At 39.7% G+C, this 27114-nt stretch overlaps 1 protein-coding gene across 1 annotated transcript in view; it reads right to left on the reverse strand.

Annotated features, from left to right (window-relative positions):
• Nucleotides 1-27114, reverse strand: part of WDFY2 (WD repeat and FYVE domain containing 2) — a 58058-nt gene that overhangs the window by 14954 nt on the left and 15990 nt on the right. Inside the window, exons 2-4 of the mRNA XM_054272051.1 lie at nucleotides 14037-14104; nucleotides 8893-8966; nucleotides 1950-2004 (exon numbers count right to left, since the gene is read on the reverse strand). Of these exons, the coding sequence (XP_054128026.1) occupies nucleotides 1950-2004; nucleotides 8893-8966; nucleotides 14037-14104 (197 nt within the window). The remainder of the gene's footprint in view (nucleotides 1-1949; nucleotides 2005-8892; nucleotides 8967-14036; nucleotides 14105-27114) is intronic.

The raw sequence follows: 27114 nt of genomic DNA on the forward strand, positions 1-27114 counted from the left end.
TTCACCAGCACCTGGTGTGAGAGTGGAGGATCCAGAAGCATGTCTTTTTGGAGGGAGCTGCTGGGAGGCACTGTGCTGTGGAGCAGCAGGCAGCCCCAGGTCATTGGTGCCCTGAAAAAGTGGGGATTCTCTTCAGGTTTTTTTTTTTTCTTTTTCCAGTCTTGTCCAGTCAGAAAACTGTTCACTGCAATTGTACAGGTGTGTGCAGTGAGACACTGGCACAAGTTGTCCAGAGAAGCTGTGGATGCCCCATTTCTGGAAGTGTCCAAGGCCAGACTGGATGGGGCTTTGAGCACCTGGTCTAGTGGAAGGTGTCCCTGCCCATGGCAGGGGGGTGGAACTTCCTGATCTTTATGGCCCCTTTCAACCCAAACCACTCTATGATCCTATGAAAAACCTTCCCAGACAGGCTAGGAAGAAGGGGACTCTAGTTAGGAGAGTGGTCACCTAACTCTCTTATCACATAACTCTCCAGTGATGTTAATGGACACTCACTGGAATCCTTTGCTCTCCAATATTTGGGGAAGCTGAGCTCTTGGGTTTCCCCCAAGGACAACCCATACAGGTTCTCCATGACATCTTCCTATCCAAAGGCCTCCTCTAATGTTTGCAACACATCTGGTATATTGCAGAAAGCCATAAAGAGCAGCTTCCATTTTCCTTTTTTAATGTTATGAGCATTTTTGCCCAGACCTTCAGTGGGCTGTCACAGCCAACAGGCTTTTCTGAAATACTGCCAAGAAATGCATTCCCCTCTTACAAAATTTTCAGCATTTTCCCTGAAGAACTCATCAAGAAAGCTGTTCTCATGCCTATGTTGTTCTGCATATACAGAAGGAAAGACCTCAGCTCACCCTCTTTAGTGACACACTTAAATATGAAACAAAGCTGCATTAAACTTTGGTGACTGCAGAGCAATCATAAATTTGGATATTAACACCTGTACAGTCAGACTGCAACAATCTCATCTAAGATTCATAAATATAAATATTTTATATAAATATTTTATCATTATAGGATATTTTTCTTCAGTTTTTACAAGCTAAGAAAAAATGCAGGCATTCTAGCTTAATTTTACAACACACTAGACATTCATGAAACACTCACATGTTAGCCACGCTCTGCAAAAATCAAGATTCTCTTCTTACTTTAAAATTCAAATGTTACAAAGTGATCCCCAGAGCCTCCATTTAGAGATTTAAATTACCCTTTCAAGGTATAAAACTCAAAATATATGAGTAAGAACATATTTTAAAATGTATGTGAGAAATGTCAAGCTAACATGTCAGAGCTTCTATACAGAAACATAATGCTTAGTATATAACATGACACCATAAATTATCATACCACCTCTTAGTCTAACAGCAAAAAAAGTATATAAGAATAAATTGTCATATGTATTTGTTACTTTTATAAGAATGCCTGTCAAAAACAGTGTCCTTTAGAGGTTTGAAAAGGATAAATAGGTTTCTGAAAACATCACATTAGTGAACACCAGACTCTAATTAGAAAATTATGGACCGGCGTTTCTTGACCTTTTACTAGGAGAGGTATTCACTGATAATTATTGTGGTTATTGGAAACGATAGCTACTGAAATATAACCAGACTAATCCCAAAAGCTTCAGCCTTAAAACATGGTTTAGTTTCCTAAGTTGTTTCGGTAGATACAATGGATTACTGAAGATTGAAAATTAAAACTCCTATTCCCCAACGTGGACATTCCAAAGGAACATTTAAAAGGAAAAACAGAACATGAAACAGCTCTTTTAAAATTCTTGTAATCTCAGAACAAAACATAGTATAGATCTATTGATAAAACCAGCATTTACATAAGTTTAAAAAAAAATCTATCATTGTAAGGGAAACTTTTCCATTCATACTCCTTAAGAAAACACTAACAAAAATCAATGACAATACAAACTAATTAACATGGGTCATGGTTCTTACCCTGGTAACTTTTCACTAGTGTCATCTTGTTGTAATCCTCCGATAAAATGAATTCCTGAGGGAGGGAAAGGAAAAACAAATGAAACAGGACTTAGAGATGTGAAGTGTTTGAGACTGTTTACATTTGAATACTTTACCTACATAAGCTCTCCCTTCTTCACAACCACAGCCCTATCTATACTTTTAATAATTTTGAGTACCTGAAACCCTGAATTATTTCACTTTTTAAAGCTGCCTAAGGCAATATTATGAGTGCTTCTGAATGGAATGGACAAAAGAGGAACCATTAAAAAAGAAATCAAAAAAGCTGGCAGAAATGACTGGCTGTGAGCTGAGGTGCCACAAAATAAGGAACCTGAGACCTGGGGAACACCTGCTGCTCAGAAACCTGCCCGTGTGCACAGCTATGTGTGCCCACACGTACATTTGTGTATACACATGTATCCATGTGTGTGCATACACTAAATACACCCCAACCTGAGCACTCAGGAAATACAATATAAATATCTAAGAGACCCTCCAAATTTCTCAGTCCAGACTAGGTAGCAACAATACATGATAGGAATGGAATGCACTTAAGGTTTCTGTTAAAAAGCCTCTCAGTGTTTCAGACAAACAGAAACCCAAACTTCTCTGTGTCCAGGCAAGAGCACACCTATAGGGACAGGCTCTGTTGTCTTGGTGCTGCTATTCAATTTCCAATATGGCTTTTGCATGGGGAAATGGCAGCTAAGAGTCTGCATGGCAGCCTCAGCTCCTAAAAAAGTCCCAGGTGGGTAAACTCACTGACCACCCAGGTGTTCCTGCAGATTGTTCTGAAGAGGAGAGTTACTCAAATCTGGGGAAACAGAATGGCCACTACCAAACTCATGCAAGATCTCTTTGGAGAAAACACTCAAGCAAAGGGCAGGCTTTGTGGCAGCACCACATGAAGTAGCTTTCAGAGAGCTGTCAGTTATCTATGTACATACATCACATATTTAGAGAAACACAAAGTAAAAAATGAAGCAGTTTAAAACCACATCATTTTAATAATTTATAGCAGACTACACAGAAACTCCCTGTGCTAATCGGCCTAGAGGATAAAAAAAGTAAAACCTAACTCATTTAACCTGAAATAGGATGGAAAACTAAAATAAACATTACAAACACAAGATAAGCGAATTTGATAAACATACAGTTGTGAAATGTTCTTGTGCACATGCCAAAAGCACTAGAGAAAACTGGACTTCAGAAGCCTACAGACCATGTTTAAGGCAAACCAAATGTTTAATGCAAAAGAGCAAAAGACATTCTAACCCCCAACAGGCCGGTATTCCCCCCCCAGTTTCCAAAGTACAATTTAAAAACAAGTCACTCTGGATTTTCTGTTGGGTCACTGCAGGTAATCTGCCTGGCCTCCAGCACCAGAATTATTCAAACACATCACATCTACATCTTGGCACCAAGGTGGAGAGGTTACAGTACTCATCTGTGGAACATCTACAGATCCCAGCTTCCAGAAAAACAACTGTGAGTGATTTGAGGCAGCTATGTATTCCGCTCTCTCTATGTTTCTGTTCATAAATTTGTTACAAATACATTCTCTTAAATTGCTCTCCACTTTTTATCTTCCTTTCCTTAATCTGCTCCAGCTCCCAGTAGGTTTCTCTGGCAGCTGAGGACTACAGTGGGGAGTGTTACTTAAACAGCAGTAACAAATAAATTAAGTCAGCTGGATTTCTATACCAGGGTCACCCTAGCTCTACAAATCACAGAAAGTTTAAAAACTGCTGGATCTCTATAGCAGGGTCACCTTAGCTCTACAAATCACAGAAAGTTTAAAATCTGCTATACCTTTCCAGCAAATAACAGGGGAACTTGTTTTCCTTTACCACAGCCTGAAGAATACTGTATCACCACATGAAATGCTTCACTACAAGCCTGTTTGAAGCAGGACCCTGTGCTAGAATGCTAATTTTCTGCTATTGTTACCTAAAGAGAAATTGCTCTAATTGCTGCAGCACGTGATAGGAAGATCCATCTGCCTTTCCCACCAATTTGGCTGTCCTTGTCTCTGACTGCAGTGGCACACAGATGCTGGTGACTTCAGGTGGCATGTAGAGAGTGGATTGCATTCTCATTTTTATTTGCCATTTTCTCTCAACATTTTGATGTTGCCATTCTGTTTTGTGATCCAAAGAGCCCTACAGTTTCATTGGAAGACTGAAAAGGCTTTTGAATATCTCCATTATAATACAATAAATCAAACATGTGTGGTTTGTAAGGTGTATCCAAGTACTGATTACCACTGTATTCTTAAATATAAACCACAGCTATGTACTATCAATACACTACCCCATCCAAAATAAGGACAAATATAGTACAAGATAAACACAGTTTCAGTTAACCTAAATACTGGATATAATTTTTTTCCCTCAAAGACTTCTTGCATATTATTTTCTTCTTTGAAATCACATGATAATTTGTGATGCATTTTTGAATCTTTCTGCAGGTCTCCCCACTCCCCTTTACAATCTCTTGTGTTCTTCCATTGCACTTATTGCCCTCACCTTCTTCAGGCCAAATGCATTAGTTGTGTCACTAGGCAGGTAATTTAGCACAGGGCACCTTGCTCAAGAAATTCATGCCCTATTGCACATAAAATGTGTAATCTGCACTACAAAAACACCGACTACATCTCTTTAACATTGTACCAGCAGAAGGTGGTTTTTTTTATCCTTGCCTACGTAGATGTTTTGCTCCTCTCAGAGCTGCTGACGCTCAGTTCTCATTAGGCAGCTTCTGGCTCTTCTTAATGAGCTGGAAAAGCTGGGGTCACCTACACAGCTCACTCAGTGCTTGTTAACAGAACAGAGAAAGACGTCTGACTCCTGTGCATCCCTTTTGCATAGGAGGGGTTGGGACACATCAGAGCACTCAGGATGGTAAAACCAAACACCCTCCTTGCAGGGATTAAAAACAACTTTTCTGGCAAGATCACTCTTTATCCTTCAGAGGTGGTTTTGGAGCTACTTTACTCCCTTTTTGTCACAATTAAAATGTTAATGCTCAGTCTTGCCTGTTTCAGTTGAGCTTATTATTACAACAGCAACTTGGTAGCATGAAAGTCTTCACAAAGCACAAAAGAGAATTCTTGAAGACTGTCAAAATCTAGCTGTCCACTGATGTACAAAGATTCACAACTATTCCTTTGTGTAGCACACCTCCTTCATACTGAAATACGTACACCCACCACAAACTTCTCTTGAGCAAAAGGCTTCTGTAAAACTTCATCCTAGAAATAGTGTCAGCATCTTGTTTAAATAATTCAGAGTCCTTGGCTATGGGGCTGAGTAACATGGTCCAGGAGCTAAGGAAGATCCATGCCTTCCCAGAGCTCCATGTATGGAGAACTCTCCTTAAGCAACTGAATCTATTTCTGAGTTAATAATCTTTATATATTAGTTATGTGTTAGCCATGCACAGGCTAGTTCCCACCCTGGGGAATTTACAGTCTGCTCTTTGATAGATGATGCCATTTTGACAACACACTACAGATCTCTTTATAGGCTTGACTTTATCCTGTTAACACAAGTGACTGACTGCACTCTCAGGTCTTCCAGAGAACAAAAAAACTTGCTTCAGAAATGGAAGAGAATGGAAACTCTTAAATCTTCTGTCAGACACTATATCTATATCTGTTGGGGAAAAAAAAACAAGTCTCTATAAATGATGACAGCATTTTCACTTTATTTATTATATAATTTCATTTCATTTCTTGAGGTAAAAAATACTAAACTCCCCACAACAGCAGAGGGAAAGGCTGTACATCAGTAGGTAGAGCCTGACTCAGTCTCAGATATTCAAAATACTGTTAATGATCTGGTCAAACTTGTAGACAGCTGCAAGATCAGATGAGGTGGAAGATGAATTTATCTTAATAAGTACCATCTCCAAGGACAAATTCTGAAGGGATTATTCTGGTGCCCTGTTGCCCTTGTGACTCTGCTCGAAGTATGTAACAGCTTCATACAGACTTACGTATCGTCAGCAAAAAAAAGGAGAAATTTAATTCATCTCCAGGTACCTAAAAATTAAATCCCTCATTCCAATCTCCCCAAAAATGAAGAAAGAAATTTATGTCATTTCATAACAGTTTCTAGAAAAACTAACGTGGGTGCATCCAAAGACAATTCATCTCTCCTGTAGTGCCTTCAGAACCTAATGCTTAACTTTATCTAGGAAATGAGTTTTCATATGGATGAAAGAGGTGAGAAGTCTCATCTTGGCAGTGGAAATCTCCTGTTTATTGCAAGTAGAAGACCCTTCTGTTTCTTGTGCTATCTTAAGAACCTTGCAGCCATTAAAGTATGTTTTTTTCCAGTTCTGAGCAAGGAATTTATGTCCAGGATAAAGTCTTTTGGCTTACAAAAGGGATTTCAAGCAGTCTCTAAAATGTCATTTCTTCTCTAAAGAAGGTTTGCCAATTGTAAAAAATGCAGATCACAGAAAGTTTTGGTTTTTTACATTAGGTGCCACCACTCTTCAAGCAAGGTGCTAGCCAATCTTTACTTGAGATAATGGTGTGCTGTGCTGCACAAACGTTTGTGCAGCCCCCGTGCTGAGAAGTGACAAAAGGTTAAAAACAATCTCTTCTTCTCTGTAGAAGCTGAACTTGCTGCCTTGTTTCACAAAAGAGGTGGCCATACGAGCTCACCTCAGGTGGCTTTGCTGGAACTTCTTTCTGTGCCAACAGTGCTGCCCATCCTTCTCAAAATGCAGAATACGCATTCCTGAGGTGCCACACCTATAACCAAAATCCATACAGCTTACAAAAATTTCAAATAGAATAAAAAAAGGCAGTTCTACTTTCTTACCCCCATTTACACCAGAAAGTACTTCCTTGCACTGTAAAAAAAAAATCATTTGAGATTATGTATCACTCTCATTACTATCAGCTCACAGCCCTTACCAGGAATCCTTTCTTGTTTTACCCAAAGTGAAGGTACAGAATAATTGTCAGGGTTTTATTGGTATGGTTGGATGGTTTTTGTTTGGCCCTGCACCCAGCAGCCAAGTGTTCTGGGCATTACAGAAGTACTAATGTGGAGCAGCTGACTAATTCCCAAATATTTCAAGCTGCTCAAGCAAATTGTCTGTACTTTCCCTTTGAGGAAATTAAAATAAGGGTACTTAGGTCACCTTGCTGCAGTAAGTTCTCTTATTTTGTGGTCAGTGTGCCCTGCCTATGTATTCTTCTGCTAAACTAATCATCATAGCTGGGCCCAGGAAAAAATAATTTATCCTTTCCTCAGGAGGGTGGTTGTAACCCCTGTTCAAGTATCTGGGGCTGTTCTCTATGCCCCAGTATTTCTGGGATTTGAAAACAGGGCTCCCCTTGCTCATCCATTCCCATGTCCACCACTTCTTCCAGCACATTACAGTTGTGACTACTCTTACAAGTCGTAGGTTTGCTACAGATGAAAACATTTCATCCTTTGTACAAATTTTTGGAGCGCATTTTTTCCCTACCACACAAGTGCTTGCAGCTTACAGAAGACTAAATCAAGCAACACAGACAAGCACTTCCCCCTTCCTATATACTTGTATCCAGAAGACTGGGAAAAGAAAAACCCAGCTTAGCAACAAATAGAATCTGCCTTAGATGTGGCAATGAAAACCTATAAATATCCAAAGTCACGTGTAGGTTTATCACCTGCATATCTCATTTACCTTTTTTAGTTTCAGAATGGAAAATATTTGACCCCATTTACTCTGAAGCATCCTCTGACTCTTCAAAACAAAATGCCCCCAAGATGAAGGACACATCTCCCATCATGCCAGAGTATTTAAATACCTTATTTACAGTTGCCCTCACATTCCTCAAAGCCCTGGTGAAAACAAAAGTGCCTAGTAGGACCAGCAAATTTCAGCTATTTCAGAGTGGGAAGGAGAGAATTTCAGAGGTGCAGAGAACTCTCTGGAATCTGTCTCATCTTCTAGATAAAAAGGAAAAATCTCCTACAGGCACACAAAACTCTGCTACCAGGCATTAACAGCTTTATGGGTCAAAACCTTCACATCTTTGAGGGAGTTACAGGCAACAGCTAAAAGTGTCACATCCCCTGCCCCAAACACCATACTGGCTTTAGTGCAGACAGCTGCCCTTCTATCAGTCTGAAAACACTCATTCAGTTATAAGGCCCATAAGGCAGAGATAACAGCAGAAAAATCTGAAGTGATGGTAAACTGATCTTAAACTGGAAGAGGAATCTATTGTGAAGCATATGTGAAAAAAACCTCTGACCCATGACTCTTCCACTCTTCCAAAGTGATACAGCTTTTTACTCATTGTACCACAAGAAAAATCTGATTAATAAGGTAAACTGCTACCCTCTATCAGAGATCAAACAGACAGACTCCTCTTTTAATGTCCAACTTCCTTTCCACACATCTCTATCTCATATGTTAATGAACCGAATCTCTCAGCAACCTCACTGCCAGTTAGAAGCAACTCCTCTGAAAGGAGAGGAAAACAAAATCTGAACTCTGAAGTTTGGAAAAGCAGATAGACACAGAGCAGAAATCCACCTTCTGCCTCTAAGAAGATGATGTTTCCTCCTCTTAATTGCTGCTTTCAGAAAACTTTGGTATCATGTAATTAACAAGTCACTTAAATTTAATAAAACAACAGCTGTTTTTCTGTGTTATTTTTAAAAGATATGCAAATTAAGACAGTTTGTTGACTTGCCCAATAAATACAGTAAACCCCACTCGATCTCTTTGTGGCAGCTGGAATAAAATTTTTAATTATCTAACATTTTCTGTACTACAGATTTAGTTCCACTATCATTAAAAAGTCTGTCACCCAAACACTAGGCAAAAATATTCTCACCACATCATCACACACATACTTCTCAAAAAGGAAGCATTTCAACTAGAAATCTTTGGATGTACTTACTGAGATTGTACCATTGTCTAGACCTATGGACAGCCTTCTGGTTTCCGGGTTAAAAGACATGCATGAACATGGAGCTGAAAAAAATGAACATGTTGATGAAGTTAACAAAACTGTGATTCTCATTTTCTTGAAGTTCTGGAAAGCCAAAAATTAGCTAACATGCTTTATGATGCTGTGCAGCATTTTGAGCTTACCAATAGACAAGCATTAAAATAAATGTTTTCTTGCAATTCATTCAACCCTATCCTATTAGGACATGGAAAAATAGCTATTTCTTGCTCCAGTTCCCTAATTTTTTTTTTCTTACTAGTTATCTGTAAACAAGCCTTTCATATAAGAGGAATTGCGCTGCTTTGATACAGCAGGCACTTGACATTTCAGTATAAGTCAGAGATTACTTAGCTGAATAATTTAGTTTTTTACATTTGCCTGAACTGTGCTGACAATAAAACAAAACACTACATTATGTCAGAGGCTTGCATCCTATACCTGCAGTAAGAAAATTTCCCAGTAGGAATCAACACATCAACTAATATTAAGGACAGAGTTCAACTGTCCCCTACTCCAATTCCATCAGAGACAGTACTATGACAGTATCACATACTATGGTCAAAATAATTTATCTAAAACTAGCCATTGCTTGATTACATTGATATTACTCTAATAAAGATCAAGACTTATCCTGAAATTGCACACAAGATGGTCACAGTATGCTCCCTCAAGGATCTGGCAGGATTTGTACCCAGGATAAAACCAGGTCTCCTCACAATAATTCAAGAGCTGTGCTTGGTTTAATTGAAAAGTTGTGAAGTTACATTCAGAAAGCAGGAATTGCTTTTACTACCCAACACAGCACCATGCAGCTGGGAATCCTGCTGTCCCAACAAACCTTCAGGGATTATTTTTCAGGAGCAATTCCCAACTTCAGCTAGGATAACAGTAAGAATTATAAAGCTTTATAAACCATATTCTTATGATAAATACAGAGTACAGTCAGATGCACTTTTAGTTCTGCTTTTCTCCCCCCTCTTGGTTTCCACTGTCCATTGTGATTGCTCACATGTTTGTGTTACTAACAAGCTTGGAGTCCTCTCTTTTGTGATCCAGTATCTTCTCAATTTGTGAAATGTTTCTCTTAGGACTAAACAGCCCATAGCTTAGCAAATCTTCCTTGATAGTTTAATTGGCAGCAAAGCTATATGAAGAGGAGTCAATGTTGACTGTGTAATAAAACTTGTTCCACTTTCAGTATTGACTCCCTCTTGAAATGTTTCCTGGAGGACAAGTACCATAAACAGAAAGCCCATCAGATCCACATCCAGGCAGGCACCTCAGTTTATTCCTTTCCTGGAAGGGCTGACTGAACTGAATCAATTAAAAGGCTTCCCTTCAAGGAAACTGACACAAAGGAAACAATTAAATCCTAGTAACAGTGACAAAATTGCTCCTTCCTGTACCTCTCCCTTAGAAAAGGCAAACTGGAATCACCCCTTCCAGAAGTGGTGCATTACTATTACACTGAGGCTTCTATGCCTGTAGCAGAATAAGAGTTGTAGGAAAAAAATGGACAGAAAACTCTCCAATTCTAAGCATAATAAACATCAAATAAGTTTAAAGGCGCTTAATGCCAGAACAGGTATATCACACAGCAGCTTTTAAATGCTGGACACTGGGCATACATTGAAAGAGCTACCAGTATCAATGAAGGCAATGAGCTGCTCACTGAGAAGTTGCCTAAGGTAAAATAATTATTTGAAGTATGCTTTTCCCAAACACTTCAGAAGCAAATGATGCAAGCAATTGCTTGACACAATTGCAAAAGAAGTAATTTCTGAATTCCATAGCTGTGTGTACACAGTCATAGCAGCGTCAAGATACTTATTTTGCTATAATGATATTTCCCAAGGGAACTCTTTAGTAATGTGCACTTAAAAAAATCATTATGACAGCACTAAAATTATGTCCATACCAACTACACTGATGTAGTCAGTCGTGCTACTTGTAACAAGACTGCAGCTTACTCTGGTAAAATTAAGACAATATTCAGGTACTTTAGCACTTAGGCACATTAAAAAGAGGGGAAGGAAAAAAAAAGAAAATAACAAAATAAAACCCCCAAACCTTAAGCTTCTGAGATATTTAAGACCCTTTAAAAACCATATCCAGGAAAAATAATACCACTCTGAAGACTCTCTACTTAAGAACTTAGCTATGATTTAGATTTCGGACTGGAAAAAGATTCATCTGAACTGCTGTGGAGGACAAGCAGAATATTCCTGATGCAGAAGTCTGGCTGCAGTCTTTTCTTAAATACAGGGCAAATACACACTGATTTTTTGCCTTTAGAAAATGAAATGTGGAGAGAAATCACAATTATATATTTCATGCTCTCAAAAGCATGTCACCTTCATTAGAGGCTGACAGAATCAGAAGAGAAATAGAGACTTTGTCCCTGCAATTTCTGGGACTCCCCTCTGAAGTGCCTAAACATGACACAGTTTGAGACCAAAGGAGCATGTTTTGCATTGCAGTTGTTTCACCCTGCTGTTCAAAGCAAAGTGTGAGTTACGAAAGCCATCATAAGACAAGCAGTGTATTATCTGCCTCAAAGACTGGTTACTCCATTGTTCACCAGTACAATAAATCTTTTACTCCATTCCACATCTCTAATAGGGTTTTTTGGTTGCATTTAAGTCTTTGTGTGTGTTTTAGTTTTGTTGGTTTTTTTATTGGAAAATTTTACTTGACTCTCGACTACAATTTCTTTACCTTTCATAAATCTGTGTCTGCTAAGCTGTTTTTTTAGTCCTCTGCCCAAAGTGACAGATCTATCTAACCATGGTTACACCTGTAATCAAGAGTACACATCTAACCAGGGTTACATGTTCACAGAGCTCTGTTGTTAATCAGCTGTTGAGACAATGCTGGTGCAAAGGAAATGGATTAGCAAGGCTTCAGCTAGAACTCTTTTTCTTTCTCATGGGCTGGAGATGATGATCAAAAATATGGCCACTGTGCTGTCCAGAATTTTTTCACCGTAGAATCATCCACAGGCAGGACATAAAACTTTCCCAATTAGGAGAAATCCCACCTCTAAGCTCAGAAGAGAGCTATAATCTCAGCCTTTTTTACCATTAGATGTTTAATGATTTTGACATTCAGAATGCATTGATGACCCTGTTTGGGTGCAGAACTTGACCAAGCACATCACTGACTCAACCCAACTCCTCATCCTTCTCATTTCCCAGAGGAGCTAGTCTGCAAACTCAGTTATTGAGGCTACCTGATATCAAATCATAAAATAGATTGGGTCACACATCACCACAGTCAGTCACAACTCATGCTAATGGGGTACCTAGAGGTAGGCTGCCACTCACAGCTTGCTAAGCAGCACAAAGGAACCATTGTGCCTCCTACATTTTTACACAAAGAAACTCTCAGCAGTCATTGTTCTTTAAACAACAAAACCCAGTATGAACCTAAAGCAGAGCACCATCAAAAAGGTGATCAACACAGAAACAGACAAAACCATCATTTCCAGTCAAGTGCAGACTTGTACAGATTCTGACTCAGAGCCCTTTCTATGATTTCCAAGCTCAGAGGCATGACTGATTGTAATTGCTTCAGTTGTTAATTATACCTGATGATTCTTGAAATTGTTGAATAACACAATATAATTTCAATATCTCATGCCTCAAAAGCTTACCAGCCTATGAAGTGAAGGAGCACTGCAAATGTTCAGATTTATGAAGGAGCTTTGAAATAGTCCCCATTCAGTGGAACTGGATCTACTCCATCATTTCCACTGAAACAGTTATTACTGGCAATAACACAGCTTTGCTAAGACCAGAGGAGAATCTAATGAGATTCAAATATGCAAATGTATACAACAATATCACATGGAAAAAGAGAAGTCTCAATGCCAAATAGCTAGAAAGGCCATTTCGTAACAGTTTGGCTGGGGAAAGCAAACCTCTTAGGACCAGTCAAGGGAACTCAGGCCACTGCCAGTGATCATGACAGAGCTCCAGAGACTGCCACACCATTCGCCAGTTCCCAATACCTTCTTGGCAAAATCTTGAGCAAAAAGTACCTGTGAGGATTGACACGTTCTTATGAGCTAGTTCATCAACAAAGGAGGATGAGGGGGGTCCTCCTCTCTACCAAATTGTTTTCTTAAATCAGGCAAATACCATGGCTGCCCTAGAGTCCCAAATTGATGTTTTTCTACTAAAACTTACACCTATTAAATATTTTAGCTATCATGGAGACAGATGCTTCTTACAAATCTACCTATCTTAGCTTAAAATAATCCTTTCTCCAGACAGTATGAATACCTCCATGAGACCTGATATGTGCTCCCCAATCTGGATTTAAGGTCAGCTTTACAAGCTTTCCAAAGAAAGGCTAACCCAGCACATCTAATTGAAGCTGACTGAAGAGCATTAGCATATGCCTGCCTCCGATGACCTACAAAATTATATTCCTGCACTCAACACAGGGGTTACAGCAAACAGCAAGGGCTGTCATTTCTTCAACTCTCTCTTGGGAAAATGGACATTGATCTGCAGTTTCTCAAAGCATGAACACTCTCTTTGGGAGAGGAGACATAATGGAGGGATTCATCAGGGAAATTTGGTTTTCCACGTTCAGTTGCAAAGGTAAAATGATTCTGCTCCTAAATTGGAAGAGCTTCCTTCCCTGTCTAGTATCCTCTCTATCACATTAGGTGCCATGGAATATTAAGTTCTTACCAAATAAAACCATTTACCATTGCACTCTAATGGACTGAGCACACACAGTAGGAAGGGCAGAATGATTTATACCGGAGACTTACAAAGCTTTATGGACTCCATTAGGGGCAGAATGCAAGACCACATTTTGAGTTCCCATATTTTAAAACCTGTGTTTGCATTAAATGCTCATCCCTTGCTAACATGTCTGTATCCTTTAACTGCTGTAATCTCTGATGCCTCTCAGAAGCATTAGCATGTAACTTTGTAAAGCATCACCAGTACCAAGAGGATTGTTAAAGAATAACATTTGATACAGAGATGTAAGCGTGCAAACAGTCATAAGCCTGAAGCTTCATCAAAACTACTTTGCAAATCCACAGTAGATATTGAACATCTCCTTATACTTACATGGCATTGCATGGTATATACTGGGCCAGTACTGCCCACTGTCTCTCTTCAGCCAGACACGAACTGTTCTGAAAAGAAAAAGCACTACATGTGAGGAAGAATTAAAAACTAATCATGACTGAATGAAAACAAAGTGGTCATGATGAATGTGCAATATGTTCTTCAAAATTAAATTATTTTGCTGAGAGGGAAAGTAAACTCATGAATTCCTACACCAGTCTGATACATCAGCCTCAGATTAACCCCTGTAAGGTGATAAGCATTGACTCCTTGGTTCCATTCAGTATTCAACAACTTGGCTAAACATATCTCAACAATATTTGGAAACTGCTATGGCTTTTAGTTCTTTGCTTTACAAGGACTTTAACAGGACTGTTCATTCAAGGAGAATTTGGGGCAGCACAGGTAGCCCAGTAGAGCATTCCTGTATCAGTGCTTCCAGTCTCTGCAGAAACCTTCTCCCTGCTCTCAGGGTAGGCCTTGGCCCATCTGCTGCCTGTTGTTCTGCTTCAGGAAAACCCCTAAAAAGAAGAAGGAAGTTCTGAAATTTTCAGCTGCTTATTACTAAGGTTATGTCCATTTTTGCCAAAAACGACCTCTTCAGCTTCAGGACCTTTCCTCTCCTCCATACACACAGAGTGCTATCAGAAGAAGCCACTGAGCACAAAGAAGCCAAACTTATCCTTCTCTGAAGAGGATGACAAATGTGACAAGCAGCCTTGCAAGTCTCCTCTGCCTCATCAGTTTGGAGTTGGTGTCTTTGAATAGAGGCCCTTAGAATCAATCACACAGTGCTCCCTACAAACACATCAGCAGTTTCCTCTCTTCTAGAAGATCTTCCAAATGTATCTCAGGATTACTTTTGCTTTCTCATAATCATATTATACTGTCAGATGCCTTTTACTCAATCCATGCCCTTCAGAGATTTGAGACAATTGTTGCTTGTTTCTACAGCAGAGGATCTGGGCTGATGCACCATCTGGGTTATTAAATATTTATTATTTCAGCCCTCATTACCATTTGCTTCTTTTGGTCCAGTCTCTGAAGCCTCCTTATACTTGAAGCTCTCTCTTAACTTCAGTTCATCAATTAATTTCATCAAAACATGTCTAGTAACAGTGTCAACAGTTAAAGCAGCATTAACCTCTTACTTGTTTCTGCATAGCCCACTGTCACCTCACTTACAGCCCCCTGTTCCTCTAATTACTGTTCCTCTAATCCTTATATCTAATATTAACCAGAAAACTCTCCATATAATACTGTATTCATGCTTTATTGATTTACATTGAATGTATTAACCTTCTCTAGAAAACACAGTTATCCAAGACAGCATCATGTTAGCACAGATTTTGACCCAGCACCCACTTCTATTCAGTCAAAATTACTATGCAACAGCAAATGCAGGAGGGATCTAAAAACCTATTGCTTCTATAACTTGCACTTGATACTATTAAGAAAAAAGAACAAGCAAGAGTGGCTCTTTCCAGTACATGAAACATGGAAATACAGCTTACGGAAAAGACTGCATGATCATTTCTATTGTTACCTCATTTTATTCAAAAAGAAGATTGCAGCCCTCTTTAGTCAGTACAAATTCAGAGCAATGTCATAATACAAGAAATACATCATAAAGGAATATAAATTGATCTAAGGCATTACATACACAAATATAGTCTGAATTGAGATGCTGTGCATAATAAAGCAATTCAAGAACTAGTAATCTATCCTTCAAACTTCAAACTAAAGGCTGTACCACTTTGTCTTCCTGTGCTGCTTATGTCCAAAGTCAAGTCTCTGCTCATCTTACCCTGCCTTCAGACTCCTTTTACAGCAAATAATTCTGAGACCTTGTATATTTGGGCACTACACAAGCTGGATCATTGTAGAAATATCTCAACAGGGTATCTTGCTCTAAAAACCAACCCTTCACTGGGTTAACTCTCACAAATTTAGAAAGCTCTCACAAATTACACAGAACATGTAGCATTCATTATAATTATGTCTTAAGTCTAATGGCCTTTTTGTGTTGAACACAGCAGCAGCTCTGAAGCAAAGCTGCCAAAACATTTTATAAGGCACAATTCACTGGCTGATAATAAGGCTGATGTATCTTTGATGGTGAGAGGGACAGACAAATCCTTCTGTCATTTCTCCCCACAGCTGACCAAGGCTGTTGACCAGAAGCTCTAGATGCACATCAACCACTCAGTTTCCCAAATGGATGAGCTCTTACAAATGTGTTTGTCCTTACAAGTGAGGTCATTGTGGCAATGAATGAGTGTGTACAAAAAAATAATGGGATGAATCACAGGGAGCTGAAATAACTGAATATGAAACTACCCTGAGGAAATGCACCTGTGAGAGACCTGCCTTTTTTGAACATCCCAATCTAGGTATTCAAGTGCTATCTGTTTCAAAATCCCCAGGCTTCAACAACATTGCCCTTCCTCTCCACTCTGACACTTCTGCAAATAATAAATCCAGTACAACATCTTACAAATAATTCAGCTTGCTAGGAAAGGACTGTGTAGAAGAACAGATCTTTCAAAAGCTGGAGGAAATAAAAATGAATTTTATGTGCAAAAATGGCAATAATTTGAATGCTTTGGGTTGGTTTTGTCATTGTTTATTAAACTGTACCCACTGCAGAATTTCTAATCAATTTGACAGTTACATCAATTTTAAGACTTTTAGATGAATGATAATGAAGCAAAACATATTTTCTAGTAAAATTTAAAACAAACAAAGAAAAAAACTGCTGGAGGTTGTGTTATGAGTGAAGCTACTTCTACTAATATAGGCCTCTTCTATAGGTACACAGTATGCTCATTTCTTAGTGTAGTCAAATATATTTCCATTCAAGGACTAAATCATGTGACTAAATGACAACTAAATGAGAAACAAAGTGTTCTAAGAATAAAAAAACTATGAAAAGATGCCATCTAACTATAAGGTGTGTGAAAAGAAACATAACCAGCAAGTCAGTTCATGCAACTCTTCAGAGAAATAAGTATCTTCCCAGTAAATGATCTGAAGATAATAAAAGATCTTGTTAACAATTTATTTTAAAATTAAGGACGATTACTATGCATGTCTTTTAAGCAAACATTTAAAATCGATACTAAGCATTATTATGGATTTCCAATATCTATCTATAAGTTCATGTAAAAGCATGAAAGTTATTCTTTATGTCAGGATATGACGACTCAATTTTCTTCTCTTAAAGATCACTGAAATAGAAAAAGCGTTTTATTGGAAGAAGGAAAACCAACCTCAGTTCAGCACCCTTTTCTAGGTAATTTTTTCCCAAAGTAGAATTGGGCTAAAGACTGAACCATACCAACTACTCAGTTTGGGAGAAGCCCAATAGTTCTTGGAAGAGCACATCCTTTTTCAGCTGAAGTTCCACACATTTCTATATACTTTTTTACAGAATACTACCTACTAGATGTGAAACCCAGAGCTTTCGGAGCTTCTAAAGAATGCAAAGAAAAAAGTCCAAGAATGAATGAAAAAAAGCTTTTTTTATGGATATCCAGCATGTGGAGTACTTGCTGTTTGCATGGTTACTGGACTTAAAGATGCACCCACCTGGGTCAGGATTCATTCTTCAGCTGCTCTAGAGTGATTCAGTCAGCATCACCATGGAAATGAGTTGTCCATTCATTTTGTTGCCAGCAAATTGACTTGGGAAGATTTTTAGAAGCTGTCAAATCGATGGATATTCTTCTAGTCTTTTCATAACAGAGATGATTTATTTTTAAATGAGACAGGCTATATAGACATAATTCTGCCATACAAAAGACAGGCTGTGTCTTCATATATTAAGGGGATGTGAAAATTGCCAATTTTAAAAGAAAAATAGCTTCTCTCTGTTATGATGAAGAGAATGTGCTAAGGTCCAGGTGGCTGTGGATGTACCAGCAGGTCTCAAGCACACTGCCAGGCTGTGTAGGAGGTGAGCTCACTTGGGCACCTACTACTCATGGAGGTGCCCATGTCAACAGCAGCACATCCACCTCGATGTGGCAGCTCTGTGCATCACCATCTACAGAAACTTATTCAGTCACTAGTATTTCAGTTCTGATAAAAACAATCTGTTCATACAAACCCAAATTTGTTCATCCAGGCTGCAGTGTGCCTTGTGAAAATGTGCACAATGCTGCCAGGATGGATGCAAGATTCTCTGCTCTATCCCTACTCTGGCCTGAAAACTCAGTATTGCTTGGAGTGCTGGAGTTGAGTTTCTGTGAGTGACTCACAGCAGGGCTCCTGTCTTTCCTCCTTTGTGCCTTGCATGAAACACTGGTGTTGCACACAGTACAGACATACTGATGTGTCAAAACACTGGCCCAAGATGTTTGCATGTTGCAATACTGGGAAATCTGTGCTAGGGAGATCCATTACCACAAGAAACAAGATCCCTACAACACTCCACTTCTCCAGAATAACCATAAACCCACCAGTTCTAGTTTCACAGTTTGAGTGAGGAAACTTAATATATCTGTTTCCCATAACAGATGCTTCCTCTCCTGTTGATTTTTTTTCCTTTTTCACTTCTGTCTTTTTAAAAGTTTCTCTTTGATGAGATGCACTTCTGTAATATTATCACCTTCATGCCCCAGACATACACCAGTGGACAACACATATGTGCAGAGGTAACCCTCAACACATACAGTTTACTACATTATTTCATAGGTATTTTACTACATTATTTCATAGGTATTCTTGGGATTGTTTTAAATGGCATTTTAATGTAGTCCTTACTGTTTGTACCTTGGACCATGTACTGCAGGATTATTTTATCTCTTGTTTTGCTGAGTGACCAAAACCACTAAGCATCAAATGAAACGTGAAATTATTTTAAAGTTTTTTATTATTATTTTATAGTTTTATTCTTATTTGTAGCGAGGACACAAATTGCAGAGGTACAGAAGCTTTAATCTGTCACTTTCTAAAGTAATCAGGCTTATTCTGAGACTCTTTGCACATTACAGCTCCTTGGGAAAGGGGGATATGTCAACAGTGCAAATGACATTGTTAAAAAGAAATGCCCAATGGGCATTTTCAGGGGCAATAATACTGTCCACTGTTCTAACTACAGAACTGATTTAACACCATTTCAGAACAGCTTTGAAAAAGGAAAAGGAATACACTAAACTATAGTGGAAAGTCCTTTAAAACAGTCCTCCAACTATTCATTGATAGAAGAAACAAAAAGATATTATGATAATGTTATTTAAGCATTAGTGCAATCTGTGAGGTTTCAGGCATATCTGATAGAGTACTAGCAGATGTTCTTACCATCAATACACTGAAGACTTCTTTAGTGTTGAAAAGAAACTCCAGCTATTCCTAAATATCCAATAACAGACAACTCAGAAGTATTCAAAAGACATGTTTCTGTAGAAACGAAATACCTGCATTTGTGACAGCAAAAGCTCTACCTGATGTCATTAAACAAACATGACAATAGCAGCCTTTGAAGTCCAAGTACACTGCTGGTGGCTTTATCACCTTTAGCAGGGACACACTGCCATTAGAAGTAGGATAAGAAAAATTATTTAACAATTGCATAAACTGAATTATACAGTAGTATAAATCCCTCAATGTGTCCAGAGACTTTTTGCAGAGATGGGAAGAGATTCTGACTTCCCCTGCTTAGTGACATGGAACCCTACTGTGAATAAAGGATCTTTCATGCTTAGTGGCAGCTCAGGAACCACTGCAGGGTACTGGAACCACTGATGAGGAGTTCCATCTCTCCAATAAATTTTGATAGAAAGTATATGAAAGCAAAAATCAAAACCAGAAGTAGTTTCTGGGCCACCTTGCATTTCAGAGAAAACAAATAGAAATGTAATAGCAGAGTGCCAAAGCCTCAGGCAACAAGAGGACTTTTTCCTAACAGTCCTTAACCTATGTCCTCCTAAATGAAAAGCAAAACAAAAAAAAGCAAAAATCAAGACAAAACCCCAGTACTCAGATACCACCCCCACTAAACCCAACACCAAAGGCCCAGGGAAGAGCATGACTGTCTCCCATTCAGACTTACCCATACTAATTCCCACACAACTATCACACAACTGTGACAGAGGGTTCTGCATAAACCCTGAAATGCTGGGGCACATTCCAGGTGCCACCTTGTTTTCCCTGGTTTTGATGAACAAATGTGTGATTTCAGCTGAACTAGTCAAAGATTAACTGACGGGACTTTTTCTGAGACTGAGGCCATGTCCAGCTATGCAGTGTCCACACTATAAGAAGGATATAAAGCTATTTAGAGAGCATGCAGCAGAGGCTATAGGGATGGTGAAGGGTCCTGAAGGGGAAGCCACATGAGGAGTGGCTGAGGTCACTTGGCCTGCTCAGCCTGGAGGAGACTGAGGGGGGACCCCACAGCAGTCTACAGCTGCCTGCCAAGGGGAAGTGGAAGGGCAGGTACTGATCTCTTCTCTCAGGTGGCCAGCAACAGAACCTGAGGGACTGACATGGAGCAGAGTGAGGGGAAGTTGAGGTTGGATATTAGGAAAAAGTTCTTCACTGTAACAGGTTCTCCAGGGAACTAGTCACAGCACCAAGCCTGCTGAAGTTCAAAAAGCATTTGGACAAAGCTCTCAGGCATGTTGTGTAATTTGTGTGATTCTTGGAGTGTCCTTGCAGGTCCAGGAGTTGGACTTGATGATCCTTGTGAGTCCCTTCCAAGTCAGGATACCCTATGATTCTGTGATCACTGTAGATCTGGTCTAGGGTCTTGTATATTACAAAAGAGCAGGTTGAGCTTCTGAAATAAAGTGCAAGAGCTACAAGTTCAGGAAAGGGGGAAAATGTATGGGGAAAAGATTAAAAAGTTCTGAAAGATGGACTGTTTGGAGGTTCTCTCTTAGCACTGATTACATAAAGGCATTTCTAGAAGATAAAATGTCCTCATGGTAACCTTGGTCTGTAACTTATCATTGGGCTTCCCATAAAATGGAAGTATTTTGAATAAAGATAAGATACTCTGTATCTGTATTTTGAATAACTGAGAATAATTTTGAATAATGAGAGATACTCTGTATCTCTCAAGCCCTGAAGCAGTAAGATCTGACTTCAAGAGGAGCCTGGGCCAGCTCCCAACAGCCAGCGCCTTTGACATCCTGCTGTTTTATCCAAAACACTGCTGCCATTGTCACCAATCCAGGAACCCTCACGCACAAAGCTCAGAAGCATCAGAGAAACAGCAAGGAGGGTGAACCAAGCAAGGACTTCACACAGCCCTGGATGTGAACAGCACAGGGAGCACACCAAAACCCATGTGCTGGAGGCAGCTGGGTCTCTGAGCAGTAGCTCAGCCACCAGCTGTGAGGAAGGAAGGAGTCTCATGAGCACTTATACATTCAAGTGCACTGCCAATCCCACCCAGTGATATAAAAAAAACATTGCACAAAACAGAGTGCCAAGCAAGCAGGCAGATGGACTGAAAGGCAGGATTTTTTTCACACAAAGCATACTAAGCAGTCAAACCATGCTTGATAAGATGTTTCCCTATTTAATTCATGCTGCTGTAACTAAATGCAGATGCACATTGCATAACAGGGAAAATGTCAAAGTTTAGGTAGGTTATATGCAGCTAGAGGATTGCATGGGTTTCTTAGGGTCTTATACCCATCAGCTGTACTTGGACCTCAGAGAAATTGACACAATTTCATTTAACACAGTTTTGGTTTACACAGAAGGCTTTTTGGGTATTTTGTGGGAAGTTACTAAAAACCAAAGATTTATAGGAAACAATATCAGGGGAAATTAATTTTTATGACCTACAAAAAAAAAAAAAAGAGATAGTGACATGACAGCTTTACTACTCAGCTGTGAAACAATTTCTACCCATTTTTCAGTTTTCTGGACAATAAGCAATGCAGTTCAGTGATTTTTCCAGTTAGCTGAGTACACATGCCTGGGAGCAGTGCAAGCTCTGCTCTTCAGGCATGGGACAAAAATCACATTCTGACCAGTTTCCACTTCGGAAACTTTGGTTTAAGTAGAGACCTAAGAAAGGAACCAAAAGTCACAACCACAGAAAAATGCTCGATTACACTGAGGTTACTAGAACGAGGTTCAGAGAGCCAAGCTGCCTCAGATCTTCAGCAGCTCCACAAAATCAGCTCTCATCATGTGTCATAAGAAGCAGTGAAGTGACTACACCACATCCCAGCTGTAGGGAAGCTAATTTTTTCTGAAAATGCAGGTAAATGCAGGGCTGGAGTTCCCAGTGAGCATGAACCTACAGCTTTGGAAAGAATTAAACAAGTGTTACATCACATTAGGACTTCTTTCAAGCAAAGTTCCAGAATTACCTCCTCATTAAAAATTGTGGACCAGTCTTCCTTACAGATCTCTGGGGTAACAAAATGATCTTCATCTCTCTCTTACCCACAGACCTTCTTCACCCATACTCCACCAAATTATTTCCCTTCCAGAACAGATGCAGCTTTGGAGCTGCCTGTACTGATCAATTCCTGTTTGCATACAGGAAGCATAAACACACAACCTTTTGAAGGTAATTGCATTGGATGATTTAATTATTGCAATCCAATTACTTTCACCTCCTTCCCACATTCAAATGTTTCAGTAATGGAAGTTATTAGAAAGATCCTCATTAGATTAAAATACAGACCTGCTATGCAGTAAGTGACTCAGTGGAACCATGCTAAAAATACCCAGTGGATCCAGAACTTGCAAGAAAGAAACTCTGCTAGACCCTCTAAATTGCCCATGTAGCAAAGGTGAAGAACTAGAACCCACCAGGTCACTGTCCTCCTTCCAGCTGCCTGGTTGGAACATCTGTCCAGCAAAACAACACTTTTTCTCCAAAAATCCTACTGGCTATCAACTTATTGATAATTTTTAAGTCTTGCATGCTTCACTCTGCTCAAAAATGAATGCATTATTCAATTTCTAAAAAAGTGGATCTGTGAAGTGAAAGCTGAACATACTAATTTTTAATATACATACCACCAGTATGGCACTTTGTAATAAATTAGAGTCACATAAAGGTTAATTTACAGGAGAAGATAGATATTTGATCCCAAGCTCTAAATTAAGTCCTACCCTTAGGTCTCAACTTATTTTTCAATAAATGTTTGGTTAACTATCCAGTGTAACATCTAATAGCTTATGCCTTTACTGCAGAGGAAGGAAGCCACATTTCCACATGTATAGGGTGGCGCCCTCTCTCAGCATTTTAATCTGGACCTAAGTCATCTGCATCATTCGTTGAAACACTCTCTGTAAGAAGAGAGAGGCTTTTGGTTTTTAAATACTGTGAACAATTACAGCACTGTTTTTTCAGAGACAACAAACATATCTACTTGGAATGTATTTGTGTGCTCTGGCCAAACCAAGGTGCCTCTGCTAATGCTCTTCTTGAGGCATCGAGGACTTTCTGCGGAGAAATCACATTTCCAGTTCCTCCAGCTGAACTTGAACAATGATTCATGGGTGATAAAATGTTCCCTCAGCTTTTCTGCTCATTGCCATTTTCCCCTCCAGGCAGCCCGAGTCAGATATTTTCACTGTCCTCAGCTCCTACAGGCTTTGCTCTTCTAGAGAAGATAAGAAGCCACTCTGCTGCTCTGACCCAGCAGGACAACTTTGGCTGGCGAGTCTCAGTACTCTGGGAAGGAAACCAGCAAGGTCAACAGAATTTGCACCAGCAAAAAGGGATCAAAAAAGCAGGGCAAAGCTATGCAAAACAAACCCTGCCCTGAAAGGTTTGTACTATAGCTGCAAAGGAACTGTAACCCTGAAGTGCTTTACCAAGGGCTCTCAGATTTCTTCTTACCATGCATACTGCAGTGTGCTGTGAGGTGCCAGCAAAGCCCAGCAAAACCTAAACTTCTGACTCTGTAATTTAGAGGTGATCTGGCATTTCAAGGGCTTAAAAGCCAGTCAGTTTGTCATCTCTGCATTCCCATGGGGGCTGCATGGGGAGATGGAAATCAACAGAGTTGAACGGAAACCATCTTCAAACCTGTATTATGAGACTGACTATTCCATCCTAAACTTCAGGTTTTATTATTTAAAAAATCTCTCTCAGACATGCGGGGCCTATTTATATTCAGCTACTTCTTTCATATGGCCTAGTTGCAGCTTTTCTATTCTTCAGCATTGTAGTCCATACTGTATTAATTTTATTCTATCATGTTTAAAATAGTAAATTTCAATTTTGAAACAGCAAATTTCAATAAACATCATCTTGCTCTCCTCCTATGAGACTAGAAGTTCTGTTGTCTCCACCTTCTCCACTGGTTAGTAGTTGCTGTGTACACTCATATAACTTCTTACATGCCTCCTCTTTAAGGTAATCAATCTTTCCAGTCTCTTGGAAAAGCTGTTCTTGTGTTCTGTTCCCCTTACCTGCTTTCTAATCCCTCTAATGAGACAATATCCTGTCTGAACTGTCATATTCTGTACTAAATGCAGCAATCCAGACACAAACAAACCTGCTACATTATAAGAGCATTATCATTCTTTTCTTTATACATCTTCTTCCTGTATGTACCCTAGCAGTGTTTATTTGCAGCAGTTGTACACGTTTTTTTCTTCATGCTGGCAGGATTTAGAAACTTACAAACTATGGATGAAAGAGAAAAAACATATTTATCACTATTAGATTCTCTTCGCAATGCACTGCTATCCACTCAGTAATTTCTTCTGCACTCCACATCTCACCAGACCCAATCAGCTTATCTGCTAATTTGGGTTAGACAGCTAGTCCAGACTGTTAGGGAAGGGAACGCAGGATTTGTCAGCCACAGTTCTCAAGGGCAATCCCAGAACCACATGTTTCTGGCAAGAGAGGTGGAAAGAAAATTATAAAGGAGAGCAATAGGCAGAGACTATCAAACACCAAGAAAAACCTTGACCCTTTGCATCAAGCTTTCCTCTTGTGAAAACAGGACAGGAAAGCCTTGTCTATTGAAGCAGTGCTGGGAAGACACAAGACCATCTCTCCTCAGGTACAAAAAATACATTCTTCAAATACGTGAAATGGTGCAACATATTGCCGTGCAGTCTTGAAAAGATGCCTGGTGGGACTGCGTCCTGATAGGACACCACTGCTCAGGTGACTGACCAAACCAACAAAGCCTGTAGCAACTTCAGTTCAATTACCAGGTCACAGTCTCAAGGGTAACTTCCTCTTTGCTATAAGGGACAGATCCTGGTTCATGGCAAAGGCATCAAATATTATAAAAACCTCTTTGCTGGCACCTTATTACTACCTTACTTTACTGGCATTTTTTACGAGGGTTGCACTTTCTGTCCAGATGGTGTCTCAGCTTGCATCCTCCAGATTTTTACTGCTGCCAATCATAGGGGAAATACCAGTATTATCTTGCAAGAAATAGATTTGAGGTTGTGAGACAAAGTCATGTCTAAAGACATGCTTCTCTGCTTGGCAGCCTCTCACTTTTAAATCTTATTACAAGCTAATACAAAACATAACATCTTCAGGTTCAAAAGTAGTAAGTACTTACTACATGCTACTGGGCATGGTAATTACAATAAAGGTGTCAATAATTATATATTTACAGGAATCAGGGATTCAAGACAAAATAATTTCAAAGCAAGGATTTTCAAAGTCATTGCTGAGTTAAACAGTGGGCAACTCTACATGATCACTGGAAAAACCTGACCAACTTTACTCATTCTGAATAAAGAAGAAGTTCCTTACCAGAGAGCTAAAGACCACCTACTTCCAACCCCCCTGCCATGGGCAGGGACACTTTCCACTAGCTCAGGCTGCTCAGGGTCCCATCCAACCTGGTCTAGAACACTTTCAGGGATGGGGCATTTGCATCTATGGATGTTGCCTTCCAGGGGAAGGCTACCAGTTAGCATAGGCAGTGCAAAGAAAGTGTCTGAAGTAATGACTTGGCCTTTTCCAGGGCCATTGGAAGCAGAGAACGGCAGCAGATTGAAGCAGACCCAATCTATTGCTGACCTTGGCAGAGGACACCGGGTTTTAGATGGTAATACAAGGTAGAAGACAGCTAGAGACAACCCACTGGGCTAGTAAATCCTTGTGCTATTAGGTAAAGCATAAAATCAGCTCACAGCATCTGCTGGGGGAAAAGATGAGCTGAGATGGGGTAAAGACAGTAAATAAGAGAAGGGTCCCTTTTGATCCTGTGGCCTTGCAGGCTCAGCACCACCTGAAAAATGAAATCATGTTTGTAACTCTGGCTTGACCTTTTTGCAGGTCAGACAGGATTGCTTCTTACACAGAAGGCAGGGAGGGAGGGAACAGCCTTCCTTACAGACAGTTAAATTACTATGCAAAGAGACAACATGTCCAGTCACCTCAAGCCACGAGATACACATCCCACAGATTAAAACCCCCTCTGTTAGTTTCAAAATCCATGCGTGTTCTGCTGTGTCAAGCAGTTCCTCCTCCCACTCTCCTGTCCTGGTATCTGAGACATGCTGACAACACCCAGGAATGACCTGACAGTCCAGTAAGTCTCTTTCACACGTCATATCTAATAGAAGTAAATTGTATCTTGTTATCAGGCACACACGGTGAGCTTTGGAGGGATGTTTGCAATTTCTGAGCAGTTATCAAGAAATGTAAATTATTAACAATCTGCAGCAGGTTAAGCAGTTTACTTAAATGAGAGATGGCCCAACTACTGAGCATCAGAGGGAGGAAGGGCACATGGAGGCCAGTATTTAGAATCCATTTTCATTCCTGTTGGAGGGGAGGAGACAAATTATTAGACAGAGCTGTTCTGTGGACAGGATCTGGCCCCTAAAACAGATCAGATGGACAATTAGTTGTAAATAACACCAATAGACAGGAATAAGTTTACAGGAGAGACTGAGAGCAGTTACTACCTCAAACACTGCAGTGAACAAATGGGTTGCTTTGGAAGCACACACATATTCATGATCGACACTGCACAGTGGAAATACAAGCTAACAAAGGTTGTTAGAAATGCACAACCATTTCATTCCACAAATGCACCTTTCCCCCTGGCACTGCACCATAAAATACTTGCTTCACACTCTTAAGTCTGAAAGATCAAGGTTTGTC

Source organism: Melozone crissalis, unplaced genomic scaffold (assembly GCF_028551555.1).
Source record: "Melozone crissalis strain CALT ecotype California unplaced genomic scaffold, PUWL_Pcris_2 ptg000013l_1, whole genome shotgun sequence".
Taxonomy (NCBI): Eukaryota; Metazoa; Chordata; class Aves; order Passeriformes; family Passerellidae; genus Melozone; species Melozone crissalis.